Genomic DNA, 27165 nt, shown 5'->3' with positions numbered 1-27165 from the left:
CATTTCCTTAAATCATTAGACAGTTGAAAGGAAGTATGGTCATAACGGTATAGTGTTTTTGTATACGAAAGCAAATAAACAGTTGGATTTAAATATGCCTAATAATACACATGTCTTGTGACACGGAATTTTCTTATGCAAATAATGAGTTACGGAAGTTGATGACTCCTTGGCGAGATACTTGTAAATCTATCCTCGGGTCAAGTATACCCATTGAAATATCCTGCACTTTGTGCAAATATATTTATTACTATTTTTTTATCTACAGCAGTTAGACTGATGGCCAAAAGTGTGTCGTCTGTGATAGGGTATTTAAAGAGGCTTACCCGCAGACAGACCGGTAAACGGCACATCTCCGAATGAGGCGATCACTAAATAAACTTCAGTACACGTTTCTATGTGACAAAATTAGAGGCTTTCCGACTTTATTTCTTGAAAACAATTACAGCATATGTATTTAAAAGACGTTTTAAAACTCAACCTGAGAGGGAAATGTATGGAATATAACGGCAAATCTTCTTTGTAAATCGCCGCTGCCTTTGAAGTTATCACTGTGCGGCACTGTGCACGTGCTTGTTTCTTTGATGTGTCAATCAAATTAGACTTATTGCGGGTTGCGATTAAATAAATAATATTTAAAAATGAGGTTTTAATATCACTTTTCAGCGTTTTATAAGGAAAATAAAATGAAAAACTCAACAATTCCAACAATCTGTCATGTGTAAAAAATCTTTTTCTATTAGCCAATTTTTCTGATCTCTCTGCGGGCAAGCCTCTTTAAGACCGTTTCAATACGGCCACACAAAAGTGCAAGTCAAACGTCCTTGTGCTGTACATGGAATGTCCCTTAAATCTCACGTCTGGGTGTCAAATTTCCCCACTTTCGATTTCTCGTCTCACAGGAAATAGAAAAATGTTGTACGGTACAGTTAAGCAAGTCAAACTTCGTTTTCTCGAACTCTGAAAACTCGGGGAGTCTGCTTAACTCAAAGTTAACACTCAATTCTGTTAGTTAGAAATATTACCTAGAATATTCTGGATATCTTGAAGGTTTTTTATGACCCCAATGACTTCGATATGACGAGGTATAATTGATATTATAAAATATTCGGTGTTTACTCTTAATATCCAATTGATATTGAACTGTGATCTTCATTCTTAAATATATTATGAAAATATATGGAAATGATAACCAACTAACTTGAAAGCTGATCCACCATCATTTGTATAGAGTATTCCAGGTATAACTATTTACATCCCTACCATTTCTCAAATGACTAAAGTAATTTGTCCAGATTTTACACATTTATGCTGAACTATTTAAAGTATTGTTTGTGTTTTAATATGATTATTATGCATGTATACGCTAATTAATGTATCATTATTTAATTTCGGTGAAAATTTGAAAGATCTAAATTTTCAATTCTGTAAAATAACAGTATAAATGTTAATTATTGATCCGTTCATATTATGCTGATCTGATAGAATATTTCCATATACTTTAACATATATTTCAACGCTGACAGTGTAAGTTAAAAGGCGCCCAATTGATACCTTAAACAAGAGGCACAGAAGGCCTGCATCGCTCGCCGGGATATTTCAGTAATTATGGCAAAATACACAAATTTAAGTTATACTTCAAAATTTTCCTTCTTTTGAACTGTCTTTCCCAACAATGGCTCTAACTGCAGGTGGACCAAATCCTGTCATTCTTTAAAAAGAAAAAAGGATTATAAGGAATTTTTGTTTTTGCTGTATTGTCTCTATTCAATGGGCCCCTTTTCTCCTGTCCTAAGAGTGCCACATTCTTCGTTTATACATTAGATCTCTTTTGCCCAATGTTTATTAAATATGTTAACAGCGTGTGTAAAATATGACGAAGTCAACGTCTCATTCTATCAACGATCATGTTGATGTCTTACAACATATAGCTAGATAATAATACTTCCTACCTTGTGCAGCCAAAAACACTGTACCTGCACACTTTGTATTAAGACCTTATTGTGGTTTATTATATTTACATACACTGATTTAGCCTTTCGAAAGCTGAATACAGTCAACGTGGTAAACACGCCTATATGACCGCCATCTTGTTTGGCCTAGTAATGACAGTTTTTATCAACAGTGTGCGGATCAGGAGGCGAAATATCTATATTATGTTGTAGGTATATTGAGTACAATGCTATAATATGTAGGCATGAACCAGAGATACAATGTTAAATTAACAAGAACATTTCCAGATAATTAGATTTTATTTCTTAGGAAATAAACACTAGTATGTAAAATACTATTTCAAACAATAGATACAGCTTTTTACTTTTTTAATGAACAGCATATATATTGTATGTATGTGATAACAGTTTGTAGGCAAACAAGTACAAGTATCGCTGTGCTTTTCAGTAAAATAACGCATCAGTTTAAAGTTATTTCCCTTTCAACAATGAAGGTCATTCCTTTTTAAAACGAACAAATTAACTTTTAAAATTTATTATATCAAATTAATGATTAGAAAATACCAAAATAATTGACCAATCAGAAAGCCCGACATATATGTCAGCACCTGGACAGGGGAAACTACATTTTTTGTTTACAAATTATCGCTGTAGGCCTAGTTAGCATACGGGGTAGGGTTTTCGTTGATAAAAATGTAATAAATAGAATATCTAACAGTGTCTTCAGTAATACCAAATATATTTCACTCGTGCGGCTAATATTTTGATATCAAAATATTAGCCCCACTCGTGAAATATATTTGGTATTACTGAAGACACTGTTAGATATCCTCTATGACTTCTATGGAATTAACAACAATATAATCTTTCTAATTACTTACTGCACCACATTATATGAATATTATACCGGTAACGGTAAAATTAAAGCACACATCTACAGCAGATAGATGATAAGGAGTGTAAAAGAAGATATAAGAACTCTTTAAGTTGGGAGATTGACAAGTGATTGACATCAGTACCCCTTCATGATCACAGGGAATTTGTACACAGAGACAAGACTTGCAGTAAGTCCAAACTCTCCCCGTATACTCTTAATCTGTCGTCAGCCATATATACTTTGATTGGTTCGCTAGCATTATACATACCAGTGATTGGATACCTGTTGTCTGTGATTAGGTACCATTGGGGAAATTATTTCCAAACAAGATGAGATTTGTAAGTCAGAGAGATAATATCATTAATGTTCATACATATTATGTACCCAAGATTAGTATGAACTACATAATTATCACGTATTGACATCACATCCTCGTTACTGTAGAAGTCACTTTCACTTTGGTTCTATGCATCCATGGAATGTGTCTTAGTACATTCGAAGGCACAACTAGTCATTTGATTGGTATCATTAAACAAAACATGACCAATCGCTGAAGCATTTCTTTTGAAGATCACAGAGAAGCGACAACTAAGTTCAAGCCACGCAATTAATTTAACGGTATGGTAGCCTAGAGAATCGTTTGATTACCATTAAAGTAGTCTTCTTGTTTAATCTACAAGGTGATGGTGACCTGAGTCTTCAATTTTCCATGACACATCCCACGGGAGCAGGGAGCGGAAGTGAGCGTAACACCTAGAGAGTCGAGGAAGATGTATAAATCGTATTGTATCCTTTGCACTCAAAAATCTTTGTATTGTGTATAATTCTGATTATATTCTGTATACACAGGAATTTATGTATTGTGTATATAATTCTGCATGTTTTTTAAGCACACAGGGATATGTTATACTGACACATAGACCTATGCAGGGCTCAAAGTGGCGCCTATTTCAGTGGCCATGGCGCCTTAAATTCACCATTGGCAACCAGTTTGACCTATAAGGCGCCTACATGCACATTAAAAAATAGTGAAAATTTGCAATTTGGTTAATCTTTCAAAGTCTGCAGTCAATGCTAAAATGATGTTCACAATCAAATAAGTTACAGAGATGTTATATTGATCTTAATAATTAAAAGTGGTTTTTTTTCTTCAAATTTATGACAACTAGGCCAGGCGACAAATATTTCTAATTTGCGCCTAGATTTTATGACTTGGTAGTCAAATAGGCCACCTGGTAAAGATATATACTTTGAACCCTGCTATGTATTGTGTACTTTCTTGTGGTGTTGCTGAAGACTTTCCTTCTGTTGGTAACTTTTCCCACAGATAAAACACATGTGCGGTTTTTCTCCCGTATGCATAAGAAGATGCCGTCTCATACTTGCAGCGAGACCAAACCCCTTGCCACAAACGTAACATTTGTGTGGTTTCTCTCCCGTATGAGTCTTGTTGTGTGTTTGAAGGTTAAACTTTTTGTTGAAGGCTTTCCCGCATACCTCACATTTGAATTGCTTTTCCCCGGAATGAATTCTAAGATGCTTCCCAAGATATGATGGCTGATCAAATCCTTTACCACAGACATCACAGATGCATGACTTCTCCCCAGCATTTCTATGAGTCATCAGGTGCTGACGAAGGTTACCGGTTTCATTGAAGCCTTTGCCACAGATATCACATTTATGAGGTTTCTCGCCTGTATGCGTCCTTAGGTGGGATCGTAAATTCCCTGTCACGCGGAACCCTTTACCACAGAAATCACATATGTGAGGTTTATCCCCTCTGTGTTTCTTTTGGTGTCTCTTTAAATCGACCGTTAAGTCGAATTCGAGACCACAAGTCTCACATTTATGTGATTTCTCGCCAACATGTTTTTTGCGATGTGTGACCAGAGTTGACTTGAGACTGAATGCCTCGCCACATTCGTCACACTTATGTGGTGTTTCACCCGAATGAATACGAAAGTGACTCGTTAAGTTATCTTCTCGTCTATAGCCCTTACCGCAAATGTGACATGCGAATATTTTTTTTCTTGATGATTTCATATTTTCGTGTGTCATTTCAGTACTGCTAGAATGAAATTCTGTTTCTCCCCAATCAGTTGCAATACCTGTTTCGAATCTAAGAGGAATTTCTGCCCTGAACAAGGTAGTGAATTTCGCAACGGTTCCCGGAGTAGCGGAGATCGCACGGATACCGAGATTGGCAGGCATACTTCTGGACTGTCGGCAAGACGATCCAGTACTCACTGAAAATAGACAGTCATTTTAGATATATCCAATACAACCATAACGACCAATATTATAGCAATAAACGTAAAACCGAAGAAAGTCCAAAATTGTATAAACATCCATTCTACTTTCAAATGAATATACTGATATAATGACCGTACCTAACGGAAATGAGATTACAACTGTGGTATTAACTGTTTTAAAAGTAAGTATATCATCAGGAAAATAGTCTAAATGAAAGAAGGGGAAACCTGGTCATTAGATATCAAAGCATGAAGATATGAGAGGCTCAACCAAAGGTCCTAGCCTCGTGTGTCAATACATCCAATAGATTATATATTGGATGTTTTGTCAGAGGAGGCTAGGACCTGTGGTCCGACTAAATGAAATCTGACTATTTCCCGATGTTTTGTGAAGTATAGTGATAGTTCTATGGCTTCGTATATAGTGAATCATATACAAAATTAAAGGAAAAACATGTGTCTGTCGATTGAGACAATAACCAGCTGTAATCTTCGATGGTTTGTCTACAATTACAATTTTCCTGAAATTATGTGGTTTATCTATGCCGATCGAGTTATTGACCTTGCTTATATATTGAGTGTATTAACAGACGAGGCTAGGACATGTGACTCAACTGTGAAAAATATCCTCACTGGCCAGGAAACCTTCTTTAGTACCATTGGTTTTAGAAATGTATTTAACCAATCAGAATGCTTGTTTTAATTTACCGCGGATGGCACAACATGGCTACTCAAGTGGAAAATCTGCTATCAGTATGCATAAAAAGTCCTGGGGCCGTCGACAGGGTGCTCGTATACATCACGTTAGTGTATGTAATAGTTGTATTCGGTGATCTGATGAAGCGTACCACTTGATTAGCCCGTGGACTTCGTATTTAAAGCTATGCCCAATGGAGTCGAAGCGTGGTGACCCCAATACGTCAACTTGTCCGCGTAAACAAAATCGAGATAATTTTGAAGTTTCACGCCCGATTTCGTGTACTAATATCGAGAAATCGACAACATGTTATGGCTTATCTTAAAGATTGTCCATTTCTCTTCAATTTAAGGCCTACTTCGACCACAAATCCACCCAATACAATCGAAGCTACGGTACTTAGAAATAAATCCATCGGATTTCAAGCCTGAGGGAGTTCAGAACCTTTCTCATTTATATGTACTCTTATATGTTATTATTTTATAAAACGAGTCAGCTACCTGTGTATTTACAAGTAATGATACATACGTGTTTAGGACCACCTTCCTTAAATTACACATTGTAATTGTCATGAGAAATCGTCTACCTTTGAATCACTGTCATATTTACTGTAAATGTCATGAACAATCGTCTACCTTTAAATCACTAATAATTTACTGTTATTGTCATGAAAAATCGTCTACCTTTGAATCACTGTAATAATTTACTGCAAAATTGTCATGAAATATCGTCTACCTTTGAATCACTATCATATTTGCTGTAAATGTCATGAAAAATCGTCTACCTTTGAATCACTGTCATATTTACTGTAAATGTCATGAGAAATCGTCTACCTTTGAATCACTGTCATATTTACTGTAAATGTCATGAAAAATCGTCTATCTTTAAATAACAGTAATAATTTACTGTTATTGTCATGAAAAATCGTCTACCTTTGCATTACTGTCATATTTACTGTAAATGTCATGAAAAATCGTTTACCTTTGAATCACTGTCATATTTACTTTAAATGTCATGAAAAATCGTCTACCTATGAAGCACTGTCATATTTACTGTAAATGTCATGAAAAATCGTCTACCTTTGAATCACTGTCATGTTTACTGTAAATGTCATGAAAAATCGTCTACCTTTGAATCACTGTCATATTTACTGTAATTGTCATGAAAAATCGGCTACCTTTGAATCAGTAATAATTTACTGCAATTGTCATGAAAAAACGTCTTCCTTTGAATCACTGTCATATTTACTGTAATTGTCATGAAAAATCGGCTACCTTTGAATCAGTAATAATTTACTGCAATTGTCATGAAAAACGTCTTCCTTTGAATCACTGTCATATTTACTGTAAATGTCGAAATATCGTCTACCTTTGAATCACTGTCATATTTACTGTAAATGTCATGAGAAATCGTCTACCTTTGAAGCATTGTCATATTTACTGTAAATGTCATGAAAAATCGTCTACCTTTGAATCACTGTCATATTTACTGTAAATGTCATGAACAATCGTCTACCTTTAAATCACTAATAATTTACTGTAATTGTCATGAAAAATCGTCTACCTTTGAATCACTGTCATATTTACTGTAAATGTCGAAAAATCGTCTACCTTTGAACCACTGTCATATTTACTGTAAATGTCATGAAAAATCGTCTACCTTTGAATCACTGTCATAGTTACTGAAATTGTCATGAAAAATCATCTACCTTTGAATCACTGTCATATTCACAGTAAATGTCATGTAAAATCGTCTATCTTTGAATCACTGTCATATTTACTGTAAATGTCATAAAAAATCGTCTATATTTGAATCACTGTCATATTTACTGTAAATGTCATGAACAATCGTCTATCTTTGAATCACTATCATATTTACTGAAATTGTCATGAAAAATCGTCTACCTCTGAATCACTGTCATTTTTACTGTAAATGTCATGAAAAATCGTCTACCTTTGAATCACTGTAATAATTTACTGCAATTGTCATGAAAAATCGTCTACCTTTGAATCACTGTCATATTTACTATAAATGTCATGAAAAATCGTCTACCTTTGAATCAGTCATATTAACTGTAAATGTCATGAAAAATCGTCTATCTTTGAATCACTGTCATATTTACTGAAATTGTCATGAACAATCGTCTACATTTGAAGCACCGTCATATTTACTGTAAATGTCATGAAAAATCGTCTACCTTTGAATCACTGTAATAATTTACTGCAATTGTCATGAAAAATCGTCTACTTTTGAATCACTGTCATATTTACTATAAATGTCATGAAAAATCGTCTACTTTTGAAGCACTGTCATATTTACTGTAATTGTCATGAAAAATCGTCTACCTTTGAATCACTGTCATATTTACTATAATTGTCATGAAAAATCGTCTACCTTTGAAGCACTGTCATATTTACTGTAAATGTCATGAAAAATCGTCTACCTTTGAATCACTATCATATTTACTGTAAATGTCATGAAAAATCGTCTACCTTTGAATCACTGTAATAATTTACTGCAAAATTGTCATGAAAAATCGTCTACCTTTGAATCACTGTCATATTTACTGTAATTGTCATGAAAAATCGGCTACCTTTGAATCACTAATAATTTACCGCAATTGTCATGAAAAAACGTCTTCCTTTGAATCACTGTCATATTTACTGTAAATGTCAAAAAATCGTCTACCTTTGAATCACTGTCATGTTTACTGTAAATGTCATGAAAAATCGTCTACCTTAAAATCATAGTCATATTTACAGTAAATGTCATGTGACCTCAACAAAATCGTCTATCTAATTGACTGGCATACTGTTAGTGCCAAAACAATTCGAGATTGGTCTGATTGACCAAGTGTGACCAATCAGCGTAACGGTGTTACCAGAGCCTACTGTTGATCTCTGGCTTTCGGTCGAACATCATCATATTGTTTATACAGGTGCACAGGTGAAGTTTAACGTTAAGGTGAAACTAACTTTGAATAAAATGTACACGTTTTGGTCAAACCATAACATCCTGCATTACAGTGTTCTGTTTACTGTTTTGATAATCATGGCCGCCGAAAAATAGAAGGAAAAAATAAACGATAAATTACGTATCCACCCCCTGAAACATGCATATTAAAATGCTTGTCTGTCATTGATTTATTTATCTATGCCTAAATTCTGAATACATCGATGCAATAGTAACAATAATACGCAGGAATCTTTTTATTCCATGCAAAACTTCGTGGTAATATACATGATCATGAAGCCGATAAACACTGACCACGGCCTTCACCTCTTATACAAAATCAGCGCGGTCGATCAAATTTTCCCAAACAGTGTCCTGTTTCATATTGTTTCATTATAGAACAATATAGACGTATTTTAAGAGAAATAATGTGAGTACAATATGTACATGTATATTCCTATACTATATATATCGTTTTCATAGAATAGCACGCTATAATGTATGGAATGTGTACGTAAATCGCCTGTATGTACGGCCAACATAATTTAACCCATGTATTTTGTTTTGTTCTGTAACCATACACATTATTGTTTATTAGATAAATGAACAATTGTTATGTAAAATTAATTTCTTTGTTAGTGCTTAATGCTTATTTCCGACGACAATGTTATCAAGCAAGCACTTAATCGGCATACAGCCAATGGTACTCGGGTATTTCGTTTCCTTATACACGAACATGGATAAGTCGAATCATCTGATAAGTCGAATATTTTTCTTGTCCCGCCGACTTCGACTTATTTAATGTACATGAAAATTAACACTACGTTTGTATGGTACAGACATCTTTTTCAAGTGTCAGAATGTTTGTGTTCATCGCTACGGGAACAAATGTATCATGACATCATGGTTGGTGACGACGTCATCTTTTCCCGTACTATCTATGGGTTGGAAATAAAACGTCATTATGACTCTTTTCACTCAGCTCATATATATATGTACTTTTTAAGAAATGTTGGTAAAAGTATTAAGATTACAAGAATCACCTTTTCTGAGTTCCTACCAAAGAGAATAACGTCCTTCTTGTTGCCAGTCTATTCTTAATGATTTCATCTAACCACATATTATTTCGAAATATACAGAACCCATAACATCATTACGAGTTTAATATTGCAATTTACGTTACCCTTTAAATTATGACAAAAAACTATATAAATTGCTTATTTATTGAATTAAAACAGCATCATGAATTGATACAACTTCACATAGATTGCGTTACATGTATTTTAGTAAAAAAAATAACTTTTAAAAAACAGCATCATGAATTGATACAACTTCACATAGAGTGAGTTACATGTATTTTAGTAAAAACTAAAACTTTTAAAAAACTCTATTGGTGTAAGCTGCATTGTAGGCATTGATCTGTTTTATCAACGTTCCTAAAATTAGGACATTCTTTAACTTAAAATAATGATAATAAAAAAATTCCAAAGGAAAGCACTCCAGAACTTAAGAAGGTTGCTTAACCATGTTTTTTCTCCTTAAATTATGTGATGTTTCCTATGGATTTTTTCAAGTTAATGAATTTCCTTAAGTTAACGAACCAGGGCCTAGTCTTCTTTCTTATTGTTAGATTACACACATTCCTTGGCATAACAATCATAATTATACATATCCCAAATATCAAAGTTGTTCTTCTCCTTTGTCCATTTGTACCATAACTTCCACTTACAAAACAAGAGGCCCAGAGGGCATGTATCGCTCACCTGGTTTATTTGAGCTAACATCAAAATAATTATGTTCCATTTGTTAATACCTTTATGTGTCGACATCTAACAATGTTATATATATATATGATTATGGGGTCTCAACCGCTTCAGATATATAACCCAGAAACGAAGTCAAGATTCAACCATCAGTCCCTTGGGATGGGGAAAGACTCCCGGGCCTATTTTAACATCGGCAATGTGTTCATTTCTTGATGCCCAACCATTTTCGAAATTATTCCCCATTCCATGATGATGCTACCAGTCAAATTTTGTTCAATTCCGATCATTCACTGATTCGATAATTTAATCCACGATTCTATCTAGACGTTCTGCTTTTTTGTCTTCGTTCGTTTGACAGGTTCCGTTTCTGTATCATTGATACCGTTACTTGATTTGCTCTTTTCGTGTGATTCTAAGTGTTTAGTATACCATACCTGATTTTTGTATATTTTCCGACAAATTTCACAAGGGAACTCTGTTTCAGGTTCCGTACGTTTACGTTTATATGGCTTAACAAGCATATGCCTTTTCATGTGAGCGTCGGCCCGTTCTTTTGTTTTGAATTTTTTACCACAGACATTGCAGGCGAAAAGCTTCTCACTTATATGAATTTTCACGTGCCTGGTCATATATCTGTGTGCATCAAATCCTCGGTCACAGATTGGACATCTGTGTTGCTTCGTGGCTTTATGTAAATTCACATGTTGTCGCAAGGCTGAGTCCTGGCGGAATGAATCTCCACACAGATGACATGTCAAATGTTTTTCCGCAGAATGGATACTAAGATGTTTCCAAAGGTATACACGTCTATCAAAGCCTTTCCCACATATATGACATAATCCGAACAGATTATTCACTAGCTCTGTACCATCCAGTGCTTTCCTCTTTTTCAGTGGTGGTTTATAAGGTCCTTTAAGAGGATGACAGATTGCCACATGAACCCTCATATCACTTGGTATTTCACTACAATACTCACATTTACCCTTCGGGACATTTGTAACCTTGTCAGAACCATTTGATCCATCTGAAATCTTGTTAATATAGTTTCCGTGTCTGTTGGAGCCCTCAGAAATTTCATCTATTTTTCCTTTTCTTGTACAGTTTGTCTGCATTTTACGTTGGTCTTTTCTTTTCGACGTCATTGCCCCATTAGCATTACTTTGGTTATTCGCGATCAGGATGATTAGTTTCTTACTTGGCGGGTTTCCGAGTTCGGAAGACGAGACCGACTTTTCTGTTGTGGTTTTGTTCCTGTCCGAGACTATCCCAGACAGGGCAAATATTTTAGTATTATCGGAACAGTTTGAACGGTTACAGCGGAGCTGAAGGTCCAACAGGTTCGATGATTTATCCAATACTGCTGTAATGGGCTGAAGACATTTCGACGTTGATTTCTCATTGGTAGTTCCTTTATTGGCTGCAATATAAACGCAAAATTGTGTTCATTCATATCCTCAACAAAAATGCACAAACAAATGAAATATCATGCATGTTTTCGTATCTCTATCAACGTTCTGTTTCACCCGTACAAACATAACTCAAATAGGTCGATGTCATATAATTACCGCTACATCAATTGCATAACAGTAGGCAATTCTTGGACAACACGTTTACCTTAACCATCTCTATATAACATGGAAGCTTGAACAAGAAGCTCATGGGCTTTACATTAGTTCTCAAATATTTCAGTTACTCTCCCATTGTAAACACCGTCAATGAATGAGCCCTTTGAGGTTAGTGAAGGCCATCATGTGCATTTCTATCAAACTGCTATACTTATAATTCTAACCAGGTTTTATCATTTGCAATGACACAATGATACAGTAGATGCTAAAAGATGTCATTTGAATCTTTAGCAAATTTACCCAACCCATGGGGAAACGTGCAACTCCAAGGTTACGAAATTCACCAATATGAAAAAGAACCAACGACTCTTCTATCTATGAGGAATATTTGACTCTACATTATCTTAGTCTTGTGATTGAGCTTTTTTTTAAATTTCTGTCAACTTGACCCTTTTGCCACAACCCTGAGGGCCATATAATGCACAATTATGGTTGACCTTTGCCCATTAAAGGTTTCCTTCATAATTGCATTAAAATTGGTTCGGAAGGCTGTCGAAAGTCGGAAGTGTCAACTGTCAATGACGGACGAGCACGAGAGACAAAAGGCCATAAGAACAGGTCTGGAGACTTCGTATTGTTTTTCTATAACTTTCTTAAAGGATTTCAACATTTCTTTAATTTTTCTTATGGATTTCCATATTTCTTTGATTTACTTAAGGATGTCCATATCTCTATTTTTTACGGATTCCTATTTTCCATAACTTCATATGACAAAAACAATATGATATCAAAAGCATATTGAAATAAGCGACTCAAGTGAGCGTTTTAAGTACAAAACTAAACTCACATGCAAAATTAATAGAATAGATGGTTTGGTTTTGTATTATTAAACGTCCTGGCCACAGCTAAGGTCAGTGATGCATCCATGTCGTCAATGTTTGTGTTTGTCTCCTTGTCACAGCGCGGAAGTAGTGCCGATTTATAGTGCCAACTCAACTGAAGCATCCTGCCGAAGACACTCAGCAGGACACCCCACCCGGTCACATTATACTTACAACGGGCGAACGAGTCGTCCAACTCCCAATATGCTGAGCGCTAAGCAGGAGTAGCAACTACCATTTTTAAAGAATCTGGTATGTCTCGGCCAGGGGACATAACCCAAAGCCTTCCCCACTTCATTAGTTTACATTATACTGACAATGGACAGATACGACTTAGACTATTTATAAACGGAAAACAGCATACATATTTTATCGTTGATCTTATTTTAACGCTTCTTGCGGCGGATGTGTTGCGTTAGAATATGACCACGATAAAGGGACATCAAGGTAAAACCAATATATATATTTATTGCACGTGCTTTATATACTTCCAATTACGCATATACGCTATCTCGATATTCGCATCGATTTCAAGTGTCCAAGTTGACCACACGATTTAGTTGGGAAATCCCTTTCTTTTATAACGCTAATGATACACAGCATGTTTACACCAGTTTTTCGCCAATGGATTTAGTTACCATGGTGGCAGATTGATGAAAATGTGACATTCATTCACAGCTTTGTAACAAATCATATTTCTGACATGCATTTTCTAATGACTAGACCTTGTTAACCTTGTGAAGAATTTCATTTAACAAAAGAAAGATGGGAATAGCCCGGCCTTTGAATGTGTATTGACAATGTAATAGACAGTCATAAAGGTTAATGTAATACAGACAGTCATAAAGGTTAATGTAATACAGACAGTCATAAAGGTTAATGTAATACAGACGGTCATAAAGATTAATGTTATACAGACCGTCATAAAGGTTAATGTTATACAGACAGTCATAAAGGTTAATGTAATACAGACAGTCATAAAGGTTAATGTAATACAGACAGTCATAAAGGTTAATGTAATACAGACCGTCATAAAGGTTAATGTTATACAGACAGTCATAAAGGTTAATGTAATACAGACAGTCATAAAGGTTAATGTAATACAGACAGTCATAAAGGTTAATGTTATACAGACGGTCATAAAGATTAATGTAGTACAGACAGTCATAAAGGTTAATGTAATACAGAGTCATAAAGGTTAATGTAATACAGACAGTCATAAAGGTTAATGTAATACAGTCATAAAGGTTAATGTAATACAGAGTCATAAAGGTTAATGTAATACAGACAGTCATAAAGGTTAATGTAATACAGACAGTCATAAAGGTTAATGTAATACAGACAGTCATAAAGGTTAATGTAGTACAGACGGTCATAAAGGTTAATGTAATACAGACAGTCATAAAGGTTAATGTAATACAGAGTCATAAAGGTTAATGTAGTACAGACAGTCATAAAAGTTAATGTAATACAGACAGTCATAAAGGTTAATGTAATACAGACGGTCATAAAGGTTAATGTAGTACAGACAGTCATAAAGGTTAATGTAATACAGACAGTCATAAAGGTTAATGTAATACAGACAGTCATAAAGGTTAATGTAATACAGACAGTCATAAAGGTTAATGTAATACAGACAGTCATAAAGGTTAATGTAGTACAGACAGTCATAAAGGTTAATGTAGTACAGACGGTCATAAAGGTTAATGTAATACAGACAGTCATAAAGGTTAATGTAATACAGACAGTCATAAAGGTTAATGTAATACAGACAGTCATAAAGGTTAATGTAATACAGACGGTCATAAAGGTTAATGTAATACAGACAGTCATACAGGTTAGTGTAATACAGACAGTCATAAAGGTTAATGTTATACAGACAGTCATAAAGGTTAATGTAATACAGACATTCATAAAGGTTAATGTAATACAGACAGTCATAAAGGTTTATGTAATACAGACAGTCATAAAGGTTAATGTTATACAGACGGTCATAAAGGTTAATGTAATACAGACATTCATAAAGGTTAATGTAATACAGACAGTCATAAAGGTTTATGTAATACAGACAGTCATAAAGGTTAATGTTATACAGACGGTCATAAAGGTTAATGTAATACAGACATTCATAAAGGTTAATGTAATACAGACAGTCATAAAGGTTTATGTAATACAGACAGTCATAAAGGTTAATGTAATACAGACAGTCATAAAGGTTAATGTAGTACAGACAGTCATAAAGGTTAATGTTATACAGACGGTCATAAAGGTTAATGTAGTACAGACAGTCATAAAGGTTAATGTAATACAGACAGTCATAAAGGTTAATGTAGTACAGACGGTCATAAAGGTTAATGTTATACAAAATGTCATAAAGGTTAATGTAATACAGACAGTCATAAAGGTTAATGTAATACAGACAGTCATAAAGGTTAATGTAATACAGACGGTCATAAAGGTTAATGTAATACAGACAGTCATAAAGGTTAGTGTAATACAGACAGTCATAAAGGTTAATGTTATACAGACAGTCATAAAGGTTAATGTAATACAGACATTCATAAAGGTTAATGTAATACAGACAGTCATAAAGGTTTATGTAATACAGACAGTCATAAAGGTTAATGTTATACAGACGGTCATAAAGGTTAATGTAATACAGACATTCATAAAGGTTAATGTAATACAGACAGTCATAAAGGTTTATGTAATACAGACAGTCATAAAGGTTAATGTTATACAGACGGTCATAAAGGTTAATGTAATACAGACATTCATAAAGGTTAATGTAATACAGACAGTCATAAAGGTTTATGTAATACAGACAGTCATAAAGGTTAATGTAATACAGACAGTCATAAAGGTTAATGTAATACAGACGGTCATAAAGGTTAATGTAATACAGACAGTCATAAAGATTAATGTAATACAGACAGTCATAAAGGTAAATGTTATACAGACAGTCATAAAGGTTAATGTAATACAGACGGCCATAAAGGTTAATGTAATACAGACGGTCATAAAGGTTAATGTAATACAGTGTCATAAAGGTTAATGTAATACAGAGTCATAAAGGTTAATGTAATACAGACAGTCATAAAGGTCAATGTAATACAGAGTCATAAAGGTTAATGTAATACAGACAGTCATAAAGTTTAATGTAATACAGACGGTCATAAAGGTCAATGTAATACAGAGTCATAAAGGTTAATGTAATACAGACAGTCATAAAGGTTAATGTAATACAGACGGTCATAAAGGTTAATGTAATACAGACAGTCATAAAGGTTAATGTAATACAGACGGTCATAAAGGTTCATGTTATACAGACGGTCATAAAGGTTAATGTAATACAGACAGTCATAAAGGTTAATGTAATACAGACAGTCATAAAGGTTAATGTTATACAGACAGTCATAAAGGTTAATGTAATACAGAGAGTCATAAAGGTTAATGTAATACAGACAGTCATAAAGATTAATGTAATACAGACAGTCATAAAGGTTAATGTAATACAGACATTCATAAAGGTTAATGTAATACAGACAGTCATAAAGGTTAATGTAATACAGACAGTCATAAAGGTTAATGTTATACAGACAGTCATAAAGGTTAAGTCCTTAGCAGATAATTGATTAGATATCTCTGTTCCTTCATGTTTTGTGTATTTTTATTGTCGCCCTCCTAAAAGACTTTTCACATATACAACATATAAACGATTTTTCTTTGAACATGACTGGTGATGATTTAATTTTTATAGTGGCTGATTGAAGCCCGGCCCACAGACTGGAACAGGTACATGGCTAACTCTCATCCACCCCTTTCATTTTTTTCTCTATAAATTACTTCAAGTGGTTGACATAATGCCATATGGATCATCATATTGCTGGGTATTTCGCTATCAAAAACACATCTACCCTTCAAAACTCTTGTAACATTTTCAGAATCATTAACCATCGAAAGGTTGTCAAATATGATTATACTGTGTTTCTCGTCCCTACAGGAACCATTAAGATTCTTACGATCTACCGATTTCAAAATCGTATCTGGTTCTACTGAAAGATATCCTGAAGAGTTCGAATATTTTATCAAACACCATCACGTTATTCATCCTCTACTGTGTGCGTTATGTTGTAACTCATATAATGTCATCGTTAATACCATAATCTCTCTGTCTATCTAAACGACATTTAGAAGTCTAGAAACTGTAGTTTTGGCATAACAGTATATCAGTGTCGAATGTTGAGTTCCAATCTCCTTTGTTATATCCGAAAAAAATATTGGTTTCTGTCCGATAGTAATATAATATAAATGGTAAAAAATTTATTTATTTTACAGCACTTGCGAAACAATGTATATCAACTAATATTAATCACGCTTGTTGGCCCGGATGGAAGCGCGCGAGGGGTCTTACTGTGGGAGGAAACCGGAGAACCGGGGAAAACCCACGTTCAGATGACCCCATACCTTTTCACCTCCGATTATGGAATGGACTGCCACCCAAGTCTGAAGATGCATCCTATTCTTCATTTATCCTTTGATCACATCAATAGCCATTAACGTAAGGGCGATAACTCCATCCGAAGTCTCGGCTATAATGTAAGGGAGATAATTCCAGATAAAGCAATGACTGAAATGTAAGGATGATAATTCCATCTGAAGTTTCGGCTATAATGTACAGGAGATAATTCCATCAGATTAAGTCACGACTAATGAAAGTCAGCAACCTCAATCTAAAGCCACGATAAAATATTCAAACAATTCCCAACAGCCAAGAGACTCAAATACCTGATATTCGGCCAATACTGCCAATAGTATGTTAGAATGAAAGACTGAGAAAATGTGTTGACATGAGTAAAACTAACCTACTCAGGTATTTGAATAAAGTGGTCAATATATAATCAGCATTGTATAAACGGAAATGACGGTCAACTTCAAAGTAGATCCAGGTGAGCGATACAGGTCCATTGGGCCTCTTGTTATGAATAACCTTAAAGCAGAAATAGCTTTACATAAACGATCAGCAAAATGGAAGAAGCCATGTCGGGAAAAGAATCAATCAACTAGACGTAAGCAGAATTTACCAATTTTATGAAAAAAACGGGATGGGACTCGTATTTGGATTCCAAATCTGTTTTTAACAGAAAAGAGGAGGCAAATCTTCTCACAAACCCTATTGGAACAATGAGTTAGTGGCACAATTGAACATAGTGTTACAATGTGAAACCAGGTAGAGAAAATGTCCATCGAGTCCAACGAACGTGAAAATTTTGTTACAAGAGGATATTATTTGATCGATTAAATCGGAGATTCAAGCGTAATTACCAGAATTAAAAAACGTCAAGAGTTGATCGATTGATGCAATAACTCATTGTGTCCTCTGGAATCACATACAATTTGTAGGCAAACATGGAACGGCAACTGAGAGGAAACAAAAAATTCCCTTTGAAGTGGTTGATAAGGACGGATGAGTTAGTTATGCCGACGAATCGGTACTTAATGGTTGGAAACTAGACTTTAAAAATGTATTCAAAGATAACTCTAATCCGATTGACAATGGGTTTTTATCATTCGTTGAGGAGCAATTCAGTTGAAAAAAATTTTAAAGATTGAAATGATTCAGACAAATTAGGGCAAATAATGAATTTTGCTTCGAGGAATGTTTATCTTCTATTCTGTGTAAAATATTTAATGGGCAAAACATGTACAGCTGTTTGACTTTGAACATTCAATTTTAAATTGATTACTATCTAGTGAATCAAAGAACTTGTGTAGACACGTTTATATTGAATGTTGTCTAGTGTCTCATAAGCCCCCCCCCGGTATGGCTGGCCATTTCATTTCTAGATGTTTGTACACATGTTAATAACTTGTAAAAATTACAAAAATAAAAAAAGTGATACTGGAATAAAATATTTGATTAATTCATTGATTGTGTTTGACAAATCAAATATTTGATTATTCAGAAGCCAATCAATATTTAGAAAGTGTGTTTAAAATGTCAGATTGCGACATATTCAGCTGAAGACTACAAACTATGTGATTAGACAACTTTACGACATCATGAAGGTATTGTACAACAAACAGAATTATATACCCAATGTGTATGACATCATGAAGGTATTGTACAACAAACAGAATTATATACCCAAGTGTATGACATCATGAAGTTATTGTACGACAATCATTAATATACACAATTTGTACAACATCACGAAGTTATGATGCGACAAAGTTATAGATAAGCTTTCTTTTATTCCACGACAAAGTAGAGAAATAAAGAGCTGAAAGGATGGGAAAATATGGCAAACAATATCGGAAAAATAATAGAAAAAATAAACGAAAAATTACATATCCCCCCCCCCCCATAATTTAACGCATGTATTTTGTTTTGTTCTGTAACCGTACACATTATTGTTTATTAGATAAATGAATAATTATTATGTAAAATTAATTTACAGACATCTTTTTCAAGTGTCAGAATGTTTGTGTTCATCGCTATGGGAACCAAGGTATTATGACGTCATGGTTGGTGACGACGTCATCTTTCCCGTACTATCTAAGGGTTGGAAATAAAACTTCATTATCACTCTTTTCACTCAGCTCATATATATGTACTTTTTTAGAAATGTTGGTAAAAGTATTAAGATTACAAGAATCACCTTTTCTGAGTTCCTACCAAAGAGAATAACGCCCTTCTTGTTGCCAGTCTATTCTTAATGTTTTCATCTAACCAAATATTATTTCGAAACATACAGAACCCATAACATCATTACGAGTTTAACATTGCAATTTACTTTACCCTTTAAATTATGACAAAAAACTATATAAATTGCTTATTTATTGAATTAAAACAGCATCATGAATTGATACAACTTCACATAGATTGCGTTACATGTATTTTAGTAAAAAAAAAAAACCTTTTAAAAAACAGCATCATGAATTGATACAACTTCACATAGATTGAGTTACAAGTATTTTAGTAAAAACTTTTAACAAACTCTTGGTGTAAGCTACATTGTAGGCATTGATCTGTTTCATCAACGTTCCTAAAATTAGGACATTCTTTAACTTATAATAATGATAATAAAAAAATTCCAAAGGAAAGCACTCCAGAACTTAAGAAGGTTGCTTAACCATGTTTTTTCTCCTTAAATTATGTGATGTTTCCTAAGGAAATTAAGTTAAGGAACCAGGGCCTAGTCCTCTTTCTTATTGTTAGATTACACACATTCCTTGGCATAACAATCATAAGTACAGTCAAACTTCGATGTTTCGAAGTTCAAGGGACTAACAGAAAAACTTCGATACAGCGGGACTTCGAATTATTCATGGTTGACAATAGATCGATGTTTTCTTGATACTGGCCATATCTGTTAACGTTACATGTCCTCAGTGTCTTCGTGTTGATCGTCGCCTGTCAGGCTCACATCGAAAAGTTTACTTAATTTATACCTCGAACACAACAAAATAAAAATTCTTTTCATTAATGATACCTAAGCATTTTATTAATTAAACAAAATATGTATCGGTTACAAAACACTTATATCGCGTTTAACAGATGAAACAAAAGAAGTACAATGCACACTTACGTAAGTCGTTAGGCTTTTCTGCGAAAGACACGTGCGTTTACGTTATGTGCATATAAAATACGGAATGCCGATCGGTTCGAGAATGCATGATTGAATGACAAATAATCGATTTACTTGGATATTTATGTAAAAGTTTGAAACGTGACACTTTGAATATGAGTGAAGCCATCGCTAATTGTTTGTGTTTAAAATTGGTCCGGTTGTTTTACAGTTCCGAAAATTTACTCACCGATCGCTGATTTCAATGGCGGCGGAGATTATCAGAGACGACTACCGAAATGTTTTACCGGAGTGATTAAATGTCATGGCTTCTAAATACACTTTTTATCTTATCAATTTGGTCTGATTATTAATAAACCCCATGACTGGGAGTGACAACACACGCTATCGTTATCCCTATTGTCAGTCAGGGCATTTGGGGGAGAGGTGTGAAATCTTGCCGCAGGGGTCACGACAAACACCTGTCCAGTGGTCAGTACAGGTAATTTTTTTGTTCGAATCATGAGATGTCAATTACCTATAATATCATAGCTAACGGGTCATGAAAAAAGTTCGATACATCGAAAACTTCGATTTATAAAAATTCGAATCATACATAGTTTCGTTAGTAGTGTTATATAGTGAGAAAATTCGGGACCAAGCAAAAAGTTCGATACAGCGAGAAATTCGAATCAACGAAGTTCGAATCATCGAGGTTTGACTGTATATATATCCAAAATATCAAAGTTGTTTTTCTCCTTTGTCCATTTGTACCATAACTTCCACTTACAAAACAAGAGGCCCAGAGGGCATGTTATCGTTCACCTGGTTTATTTGAGCAAACATCAAAATGATTATGTTCCATTTGTTAATAGCTTTATGTGTCGACATCTAACAATGTTATATATATATATATATGATTATGGGGTCTCAACTGCTTCAGATATATAACCCAGAAACGAAGTCAAGATTCAACATGGTTGTGTCTAAAGAAACCATCAGTCCCTTGGGATGGGGAAAGACCCCCGGGCCTATTTTAACATCGGAAATGTGTTCATTTCTTGATGCCCAGCAATGTTCTATATGGTTATGGAGTGGGGATCTGTATGGTTCCCAGTCCAACCATTTTCAAAATTATTCCCCATTCCATAATGATGCTACCAGTAAAATTTTGTTCAATTCCGATCAGCGGTTATCAAAAAGTCAATTGTTGACGGACGACGGACGCCACGGTATGGCATAAGCTTACCTTAGTCCTTCGGACCAGGTGAGCTAAAAATAGCAATATCTTTTGTCGTTTGTGGTTTATAACAGAGCACACATGTGCTCATTCTTGATCATTCACCGATTCGATAATTTAATCCACGATTCTATCTAGACGTTCTGATCTTTTGTCTTCGTTCGTTTGACAGGTTCCGTTTCTGTATCATTGATACCGTCACTTGTTTTGCTCTTTTCGTGTGATTCTAAGTGTCTAGTATACCATACCTGATTTTTGTATATTTTCCGACAAATTTCACAAGGGAACTCTCTTTCAGGTTCCGTACGTTGACGTTTATATGGCTTAACAAGCCTATGCCTTTTCATGTGAGCGTCGGTCCGTTCTTTTGTTTTGAATTTTTTACCACAGACATTGCAGGCGAAAAGCTTCTCATTTACATGAATTTTCACGTGCCTGGTCATATATCTGTGTGCATCAAATCCTCGGTCACAGATTGGACATCTGTGTTGCTTCGTGGCTTTATGTAAATTCACATGTTGTCGCAAGGCTGATTCCTGGCGGAATGAATCTCCACACAGATGACATGTCAACTGTTTTTCCGCAGAATGGACACTAAGATGTTTCCAAAGGTATAAACGTCTATCAAAGCCTTTCCCACAGATATGACATAATCCGAACCGATAATTCGCTAGCTCTGTACCATCCAGTGCTTTCTTCTTTTTCAGTGGTGGTTTATAAGGTCCTTTAAGAGGATGACAGATTGCCACATGAACCCTCATATCACTTGGTATTTCACTACAATACTCACATTTACCCTTCGGGACATTTGTAACCTTGTCAGAACCATTTGATCCATCTGAAATCTTGTTAATATAGTTTCCGTGTCTGTTGGAGCCCTCAGAAATTTCATCTATTTTTCCTTTTCTTGTACAGTTTGTCTGCATTTTACGTTGGTCTTTTCTTTTCGACGTCATTGCCCCATTAGCATTACTTTGGTTATTCGCGATCAGGATGATTAGTTTCTTACTTGGCGGGTTTCCGAGTTCGGAAGACGAGACCGACTTTTCTGTTGTGGTTTTATTCCTGTCCGAGACTATCCCGGACAAGGCAAATATTTTAGTATTATCGGAACAATTTGAACGGTTACAGCGGAGCTGAAGGTCCAACAGGGTCGATGATTTATCCAATACTGCTGTAATGGGCTGAAGACATTTCGACGTAGATTTCTCATTGGAAGTTCCTTTATTGACTGCAATATAAACGCAAAATTGTGTTCATTCATATCCTCAACAAACATGCACTAACAAATGAAATATCATGCATGTTTTCGTATCTCTATCAACGTTCTGTTTCACCCGTACAAACATAACTCAAATAGGTCGATGTCATATAATAACCGCTACATCAATTGCATAACTGTAGGTAATTCTTGGACAATACGTTTACTTTTCAATTAACCATCTCTATATAACATGGAAGCTTGAACAAGAAGCTCATGGGCTTTACATTAGTTCTCAAATATTTCAGTTACTCTCCCCTTGTAAACACCGTCAATGAATGAGCCCTTTGAGGTTAGTGAAGGCCATCATGTGCATTTCTATGTAACTCATATAATGTCATCGTTAATACCATTAACTCTCTGTCTAGCTAAACGACATTAAGAAGTCTTGATTTTGCTCCCTGTGAAGTTTTGGCATACCAGTATATCAATATCGAATGTCGAGTTCCAATCTTCTTTGTTATATCCGAAAAAATATTGGTTTCTGTCCGATAGTAATATGATATAAATGATAAAAACTTTAATTATTTTACAGCACCTGCGAAACAATATTTATCAACTAATATTAATCACGCTTGTTGTCCCGGATGGAAGCGCGCGAGGGGTCTTACTGTGGGAGGAAACCGGAGTACTGGGAAAAACCCCCGTTCAGATGACCCCATACCTTTTCACCTCCGATTGAGGAATGACTTGTCACCCAAGTCTGAGGATGCATCCCATTTTTAAATTATCCTTTGATCACCTCAATAGCCATTAACGTAAGGGAGATAACTCCATCCGTAGTCTCGGCTATAATGTAAGGGAGATATTCCAGATAAAGCAATGACTGAAATGTAAGGGAGATAACTCCATCTGAAGTTTCGGCTATAATGTAAGGGAGATAATTTAAAAACAAAGTGAGACTGGATTAAAATATTTGATCAATTCATTGATTGAATTTGGTGTTAGACAAATCAAATATTTGATGATTTGAAAGCCAATCAATATTGACAAAGTGTGTGTAAAACGTCAGATTGAGATGATTATCATTAGCCATCGGAATGCATGTACATCTTCATGCCACAAGCTGAGACATATTCAGCTGAAGACTACAAACTATGTGATTAGCCATCTTTACGACATCATGAAGTTATTGTACAACAAACAGAATTATATATTCAACTTGTATGACATCATGAAGGTATTGTACGACAATCATTAATATACACAATTTGTACAACATCACGAAGTTATGATGCGACAAAGTTATAGATAAGCTTTCTATCATTCCGCACCTGAGACGACAAGGTAGAGAAATAAAGAGCTGATAGGATGGGAAAATATGGCAAACAATATCGGACAAATAATAGAGATACTATTAAGTATTGTAATTACATTTTCCCATTTTATTTCAACTGAATCTATCAGCAAAAGAGAAAAGAAAAAGAATTTAACTCAAACACAGAAATTAAAGTCAGGTAGCTAATCCTCCAAATCCATCAGGGATGGGAACATAGGTAAATACATCTCTTATGCCATATACCGAATTTTGATAAAATCATAAAACATGAAAAGTTTGTTGCTCTTCGAAACAAATTCTGTTTCAATCAAAAGAATGTGTCTAAGAGAATCATAATGAACATAATGAATAGTTACTATGCAGACTATCAGCGGGAGTCCCTTCCCCGCTATTTATACTGTTTTTCGAGCTCAACATTTCCGCAAGGTCCGACATCAGAATCATAGACTCCTCCTATGCATCCCAATTGACTTGTTTACTGTCGGAGAGTATTCCGAGAGGTGCCAGGAGTTCAAGTGACCAATTCGAAAGATCAAGGTGTAGGTCATCCGAGTCTGATGTATCTGATTCTTGGTTAACTGATTGAACACATGTATGGGTATAGGAGTAATGTATGGGGTGAAAAGTGAAGTGTCTTGTTGCTCTTCGAAACAAATTCTGTTTCAATCAAAAGAACGTGTCTAAGAGTATCATAATGAACTAGTCATGATAAATCCATAATGCTACTTCTTTTTCAGTTCAAGTTTCGTGTTTGTCTTCCTTACTTGTCCTTCCTTTGATACATTAGTGTGTGATTTCACATGCCTATCATACCACATTTGTTGGTAGTATATTTTCCCACAAACTTTACATGGAATCTGATATTTTGTTTCACGGCTATTATCCGGGTTTCCTTTAACCTGCTTGGTTCTGTGCCGCGTGTCTGACTTTCCTTTTAGAGTCTTTTGGGGAGAAACGTGTTTTATGTTTGTAACGTGTTTCTTTTGATGACCATCACGGGATGTCTTTGTTAAGTATTTCTTTCCACAAAAGTCGCATGGGAACAGTCTTTCCTTTATATGTCTTTTGACATGGTAGTACAGATAGTTGTGAAGGTCAAATCCTTTGCCGCATATCGGACATTTGTGTTGCTTCGTGCCGTTATGTATTTTCATATGTCGCTGCAGGCAGGATGTGTGTTTTAACGCCTTTCCACATATATGACATACGTGCTGCTTTTCATTGGAATGTGTCTCAAGATGTTTTTTAAAGTACAGCGGCCTAGCAAAGCCCTTCCCACAGATGTGGCATAGATGGAAATGATACATGAATAACTCACCTCCATCCGATCTTTTTTTCTTCTGTTTCAATGACGGTTTGTACGGTCCTTCAAGAGGATGACACAACGCCATATGAACCATCATATCAGTGGGGTTTTCACTACAGTGTTTACATTTACCGTTCGGAACACTTGTAATCGTGCCAGATGGGCCTTCAATAGATTCTTTTGTAGCCTTGTCAAATTCAACTTCCTTCTCTTCATTTTTAGAGTCATCGGGATTTTCAAAATCTGCCTCTTTAGAAATAGTATTAGAAAACCTAGTAGATTCTTTTGAAACTGTTTCTGAAGAATCAGAATATTCCATTTTAGCAAAATTGCTACAGTCATCGTCAACTTGTTTCCTAATATAACTACAGTCTTGGTTATCTATAAATGTTTTATCTCTAAGGGAAGTACCATCACATGCCTGTCCTGGGTCCGTATTAAGCGACTGTGAGTTACTATGCAGACTATCAGCGGGAGTCTCTTCTCCGCCATGGAAACTGTTTTTCGAGCTCAACATTTCCCCAAGGTCCGACACCGGTAGCAAAGACTCCTCCGGTGAATCCGAATTGACTTGTTTACTGTCGGAGAGTATTCCGAGAGGTGCCAAGAGTTCAAGTGACCAATTCGAAAGATTAAAGTGAAGGTCATCCGAGTCTGATGTATCTGATTCTTCGTTAACTGGTTGAACACATGTATGGGGTGATATCCCATTCACTGTGGCAGTTTCTTCAATAACTGAAAAAATCACACAAGAATGTGCTCAGTATTATACCATATAATTTAGCTTAGACAGCGCATAACAGATACAGTGTTTATAGTGCAATGCTGAATTTACTCTCAGACTACTTGTCCTAGAAAACAGTGCAGTGTATTTTGAAACTGCTATTAGCTCAATACAATTTTAGGGGAATGCTGTCAGTGCAAAAGAAAAATAATCCAAAATATCACCAATCGACGTGAATATTTCCTGTACTGTGGCCTAGATATTTGCGCTGTGATGTTGGATTGGTCAGATGGCAGTGGCAAACACTTGCCTTGCACCTAGTTGGTTTTCACTGGAATCTCACTCACAATAAGACCCATCGTATGCTTCCATCGCAAGCAAACAAGCAGAAGTTGATACATTTTGTTTCACAATTGTTGTAAAGTAGATAAAGCTTACAACTAATGGTCAACACACATTTCAAGGAAAAGTCCACCATACTGCTATCTTACAATAACCACATACAATAGTTGTATTGTTTAGACATATTGTTATTATTATCTACATGCCAAGCATCACTGACCGCTCCAAACATAACATTGGTACAGTTGTATGTATATTACTCAGCAATTACTTTATTTAATTCATATTAAGAGCTTATCGCTTTTGTGTCTTTCACTATTAAAGGCCCACTTCCCACTTTGGTAGACAAATAGTTACAGGAAGAGTATGAGATCTCAAAACTAAGTTCCCCTTTTGGTAATGGTACTGTTTCTGTAATTACGAGATTTTCTTCTGTATGTCGTTAATTATCACACAAGTCAATAAAACTAGTGATTTGTGGAGCATTGCTCTACTTACAT

The 27165-nt window shown here is 35.2% G+C and overlaps 2 protein-coding genes across 2 annotated transcripts; both read right to left on the bottom strand.

The window, feature by feature from the left end:
- Positions 1-4089: 4089 nt before the first annotated feature.
- LOC117315193 (zinc finger protein 239-like) lies at positions 4090-5040 on the bottom strand. Its single transcript, XM_033869338.1, has one exon. The coding sequence runs from the start codon at positions 5038-5040 to the stop codon at positions 4090-4092; it is 951 nt and encodes a 316-aa protein (XP_033725229.1).
- Positions 5041-10816: 5776 nt separating this feature from the next.
- LOC117315192 (zinc finger protein 600-like) lies at positions 10817-26695 on the bottom strand. Its single transcript, XM_033869337.1, has 4 exons — positions 26671-26695; positions 25612-26334; positions 22139-22984; positions 10817-11913 (listed from the first exon to the last, which is right to left on the bottom strand). The coding sequence occupies exons 1-4, from the start codon at positions 26693-26695 to the stop codon at positions 10817-10819; spliced, it is 2691 nt and encodes an 896-aa protein (XP_033725228.1).
- Positions 26696-27165: the final 470 nt, after the last annotated feature.

Source organism: Pecten maximus, chromosome 17 (genome assembly GCF_902652985.1).
Source record: "Pecten maximus chromosome 17, xPecMax1.1, whole genome shotgun sequence".
In the NCBI taxonomy this organism is placed as follows: domain Eukaryota; kingdom Metazoa; phylum Mollusca; class Bivalvia; order Pectinida; family Pectinidae; genus Pecten; species Pecten maximus.
This window is presented reverse-complemented; position numbering and strand designations above follow the sequence as displayed.

What these genes read in the sequence shown, in the direction of transcription:
- LOC117315193 (XM_033869338.1), bottom strand. Translation starts at nt 5,040, where the DNA reads ATGCCTGCCAATCTCGGTATCCGTGCGATCTCCGCTACTCCGGGAACC.
- LOC117315192 (XM_033869337.1), bottom strand. Translation starts at nt 26,695, where the DNA reads ATGGAAGCATACGATGGGTCTTATT. An exon ending in AGCATACGATGGGTCTTATT is followed by an intron (nt 26,335 to 26,670) that starts GTGAGTGAGATT and finishes TGATTTTTTCAG; the next exon opens with TTATTGAAGAAACTGCCACA. An exon ending in TTTCGCCTGCAATGTCTGTG is followed by an intron (nt 11,914 to 22,138) that starts GTAAAAAATTCA and finishes TTTATATTGCAG; the next exon opens with CCAATAAAGGAACTACCAAT.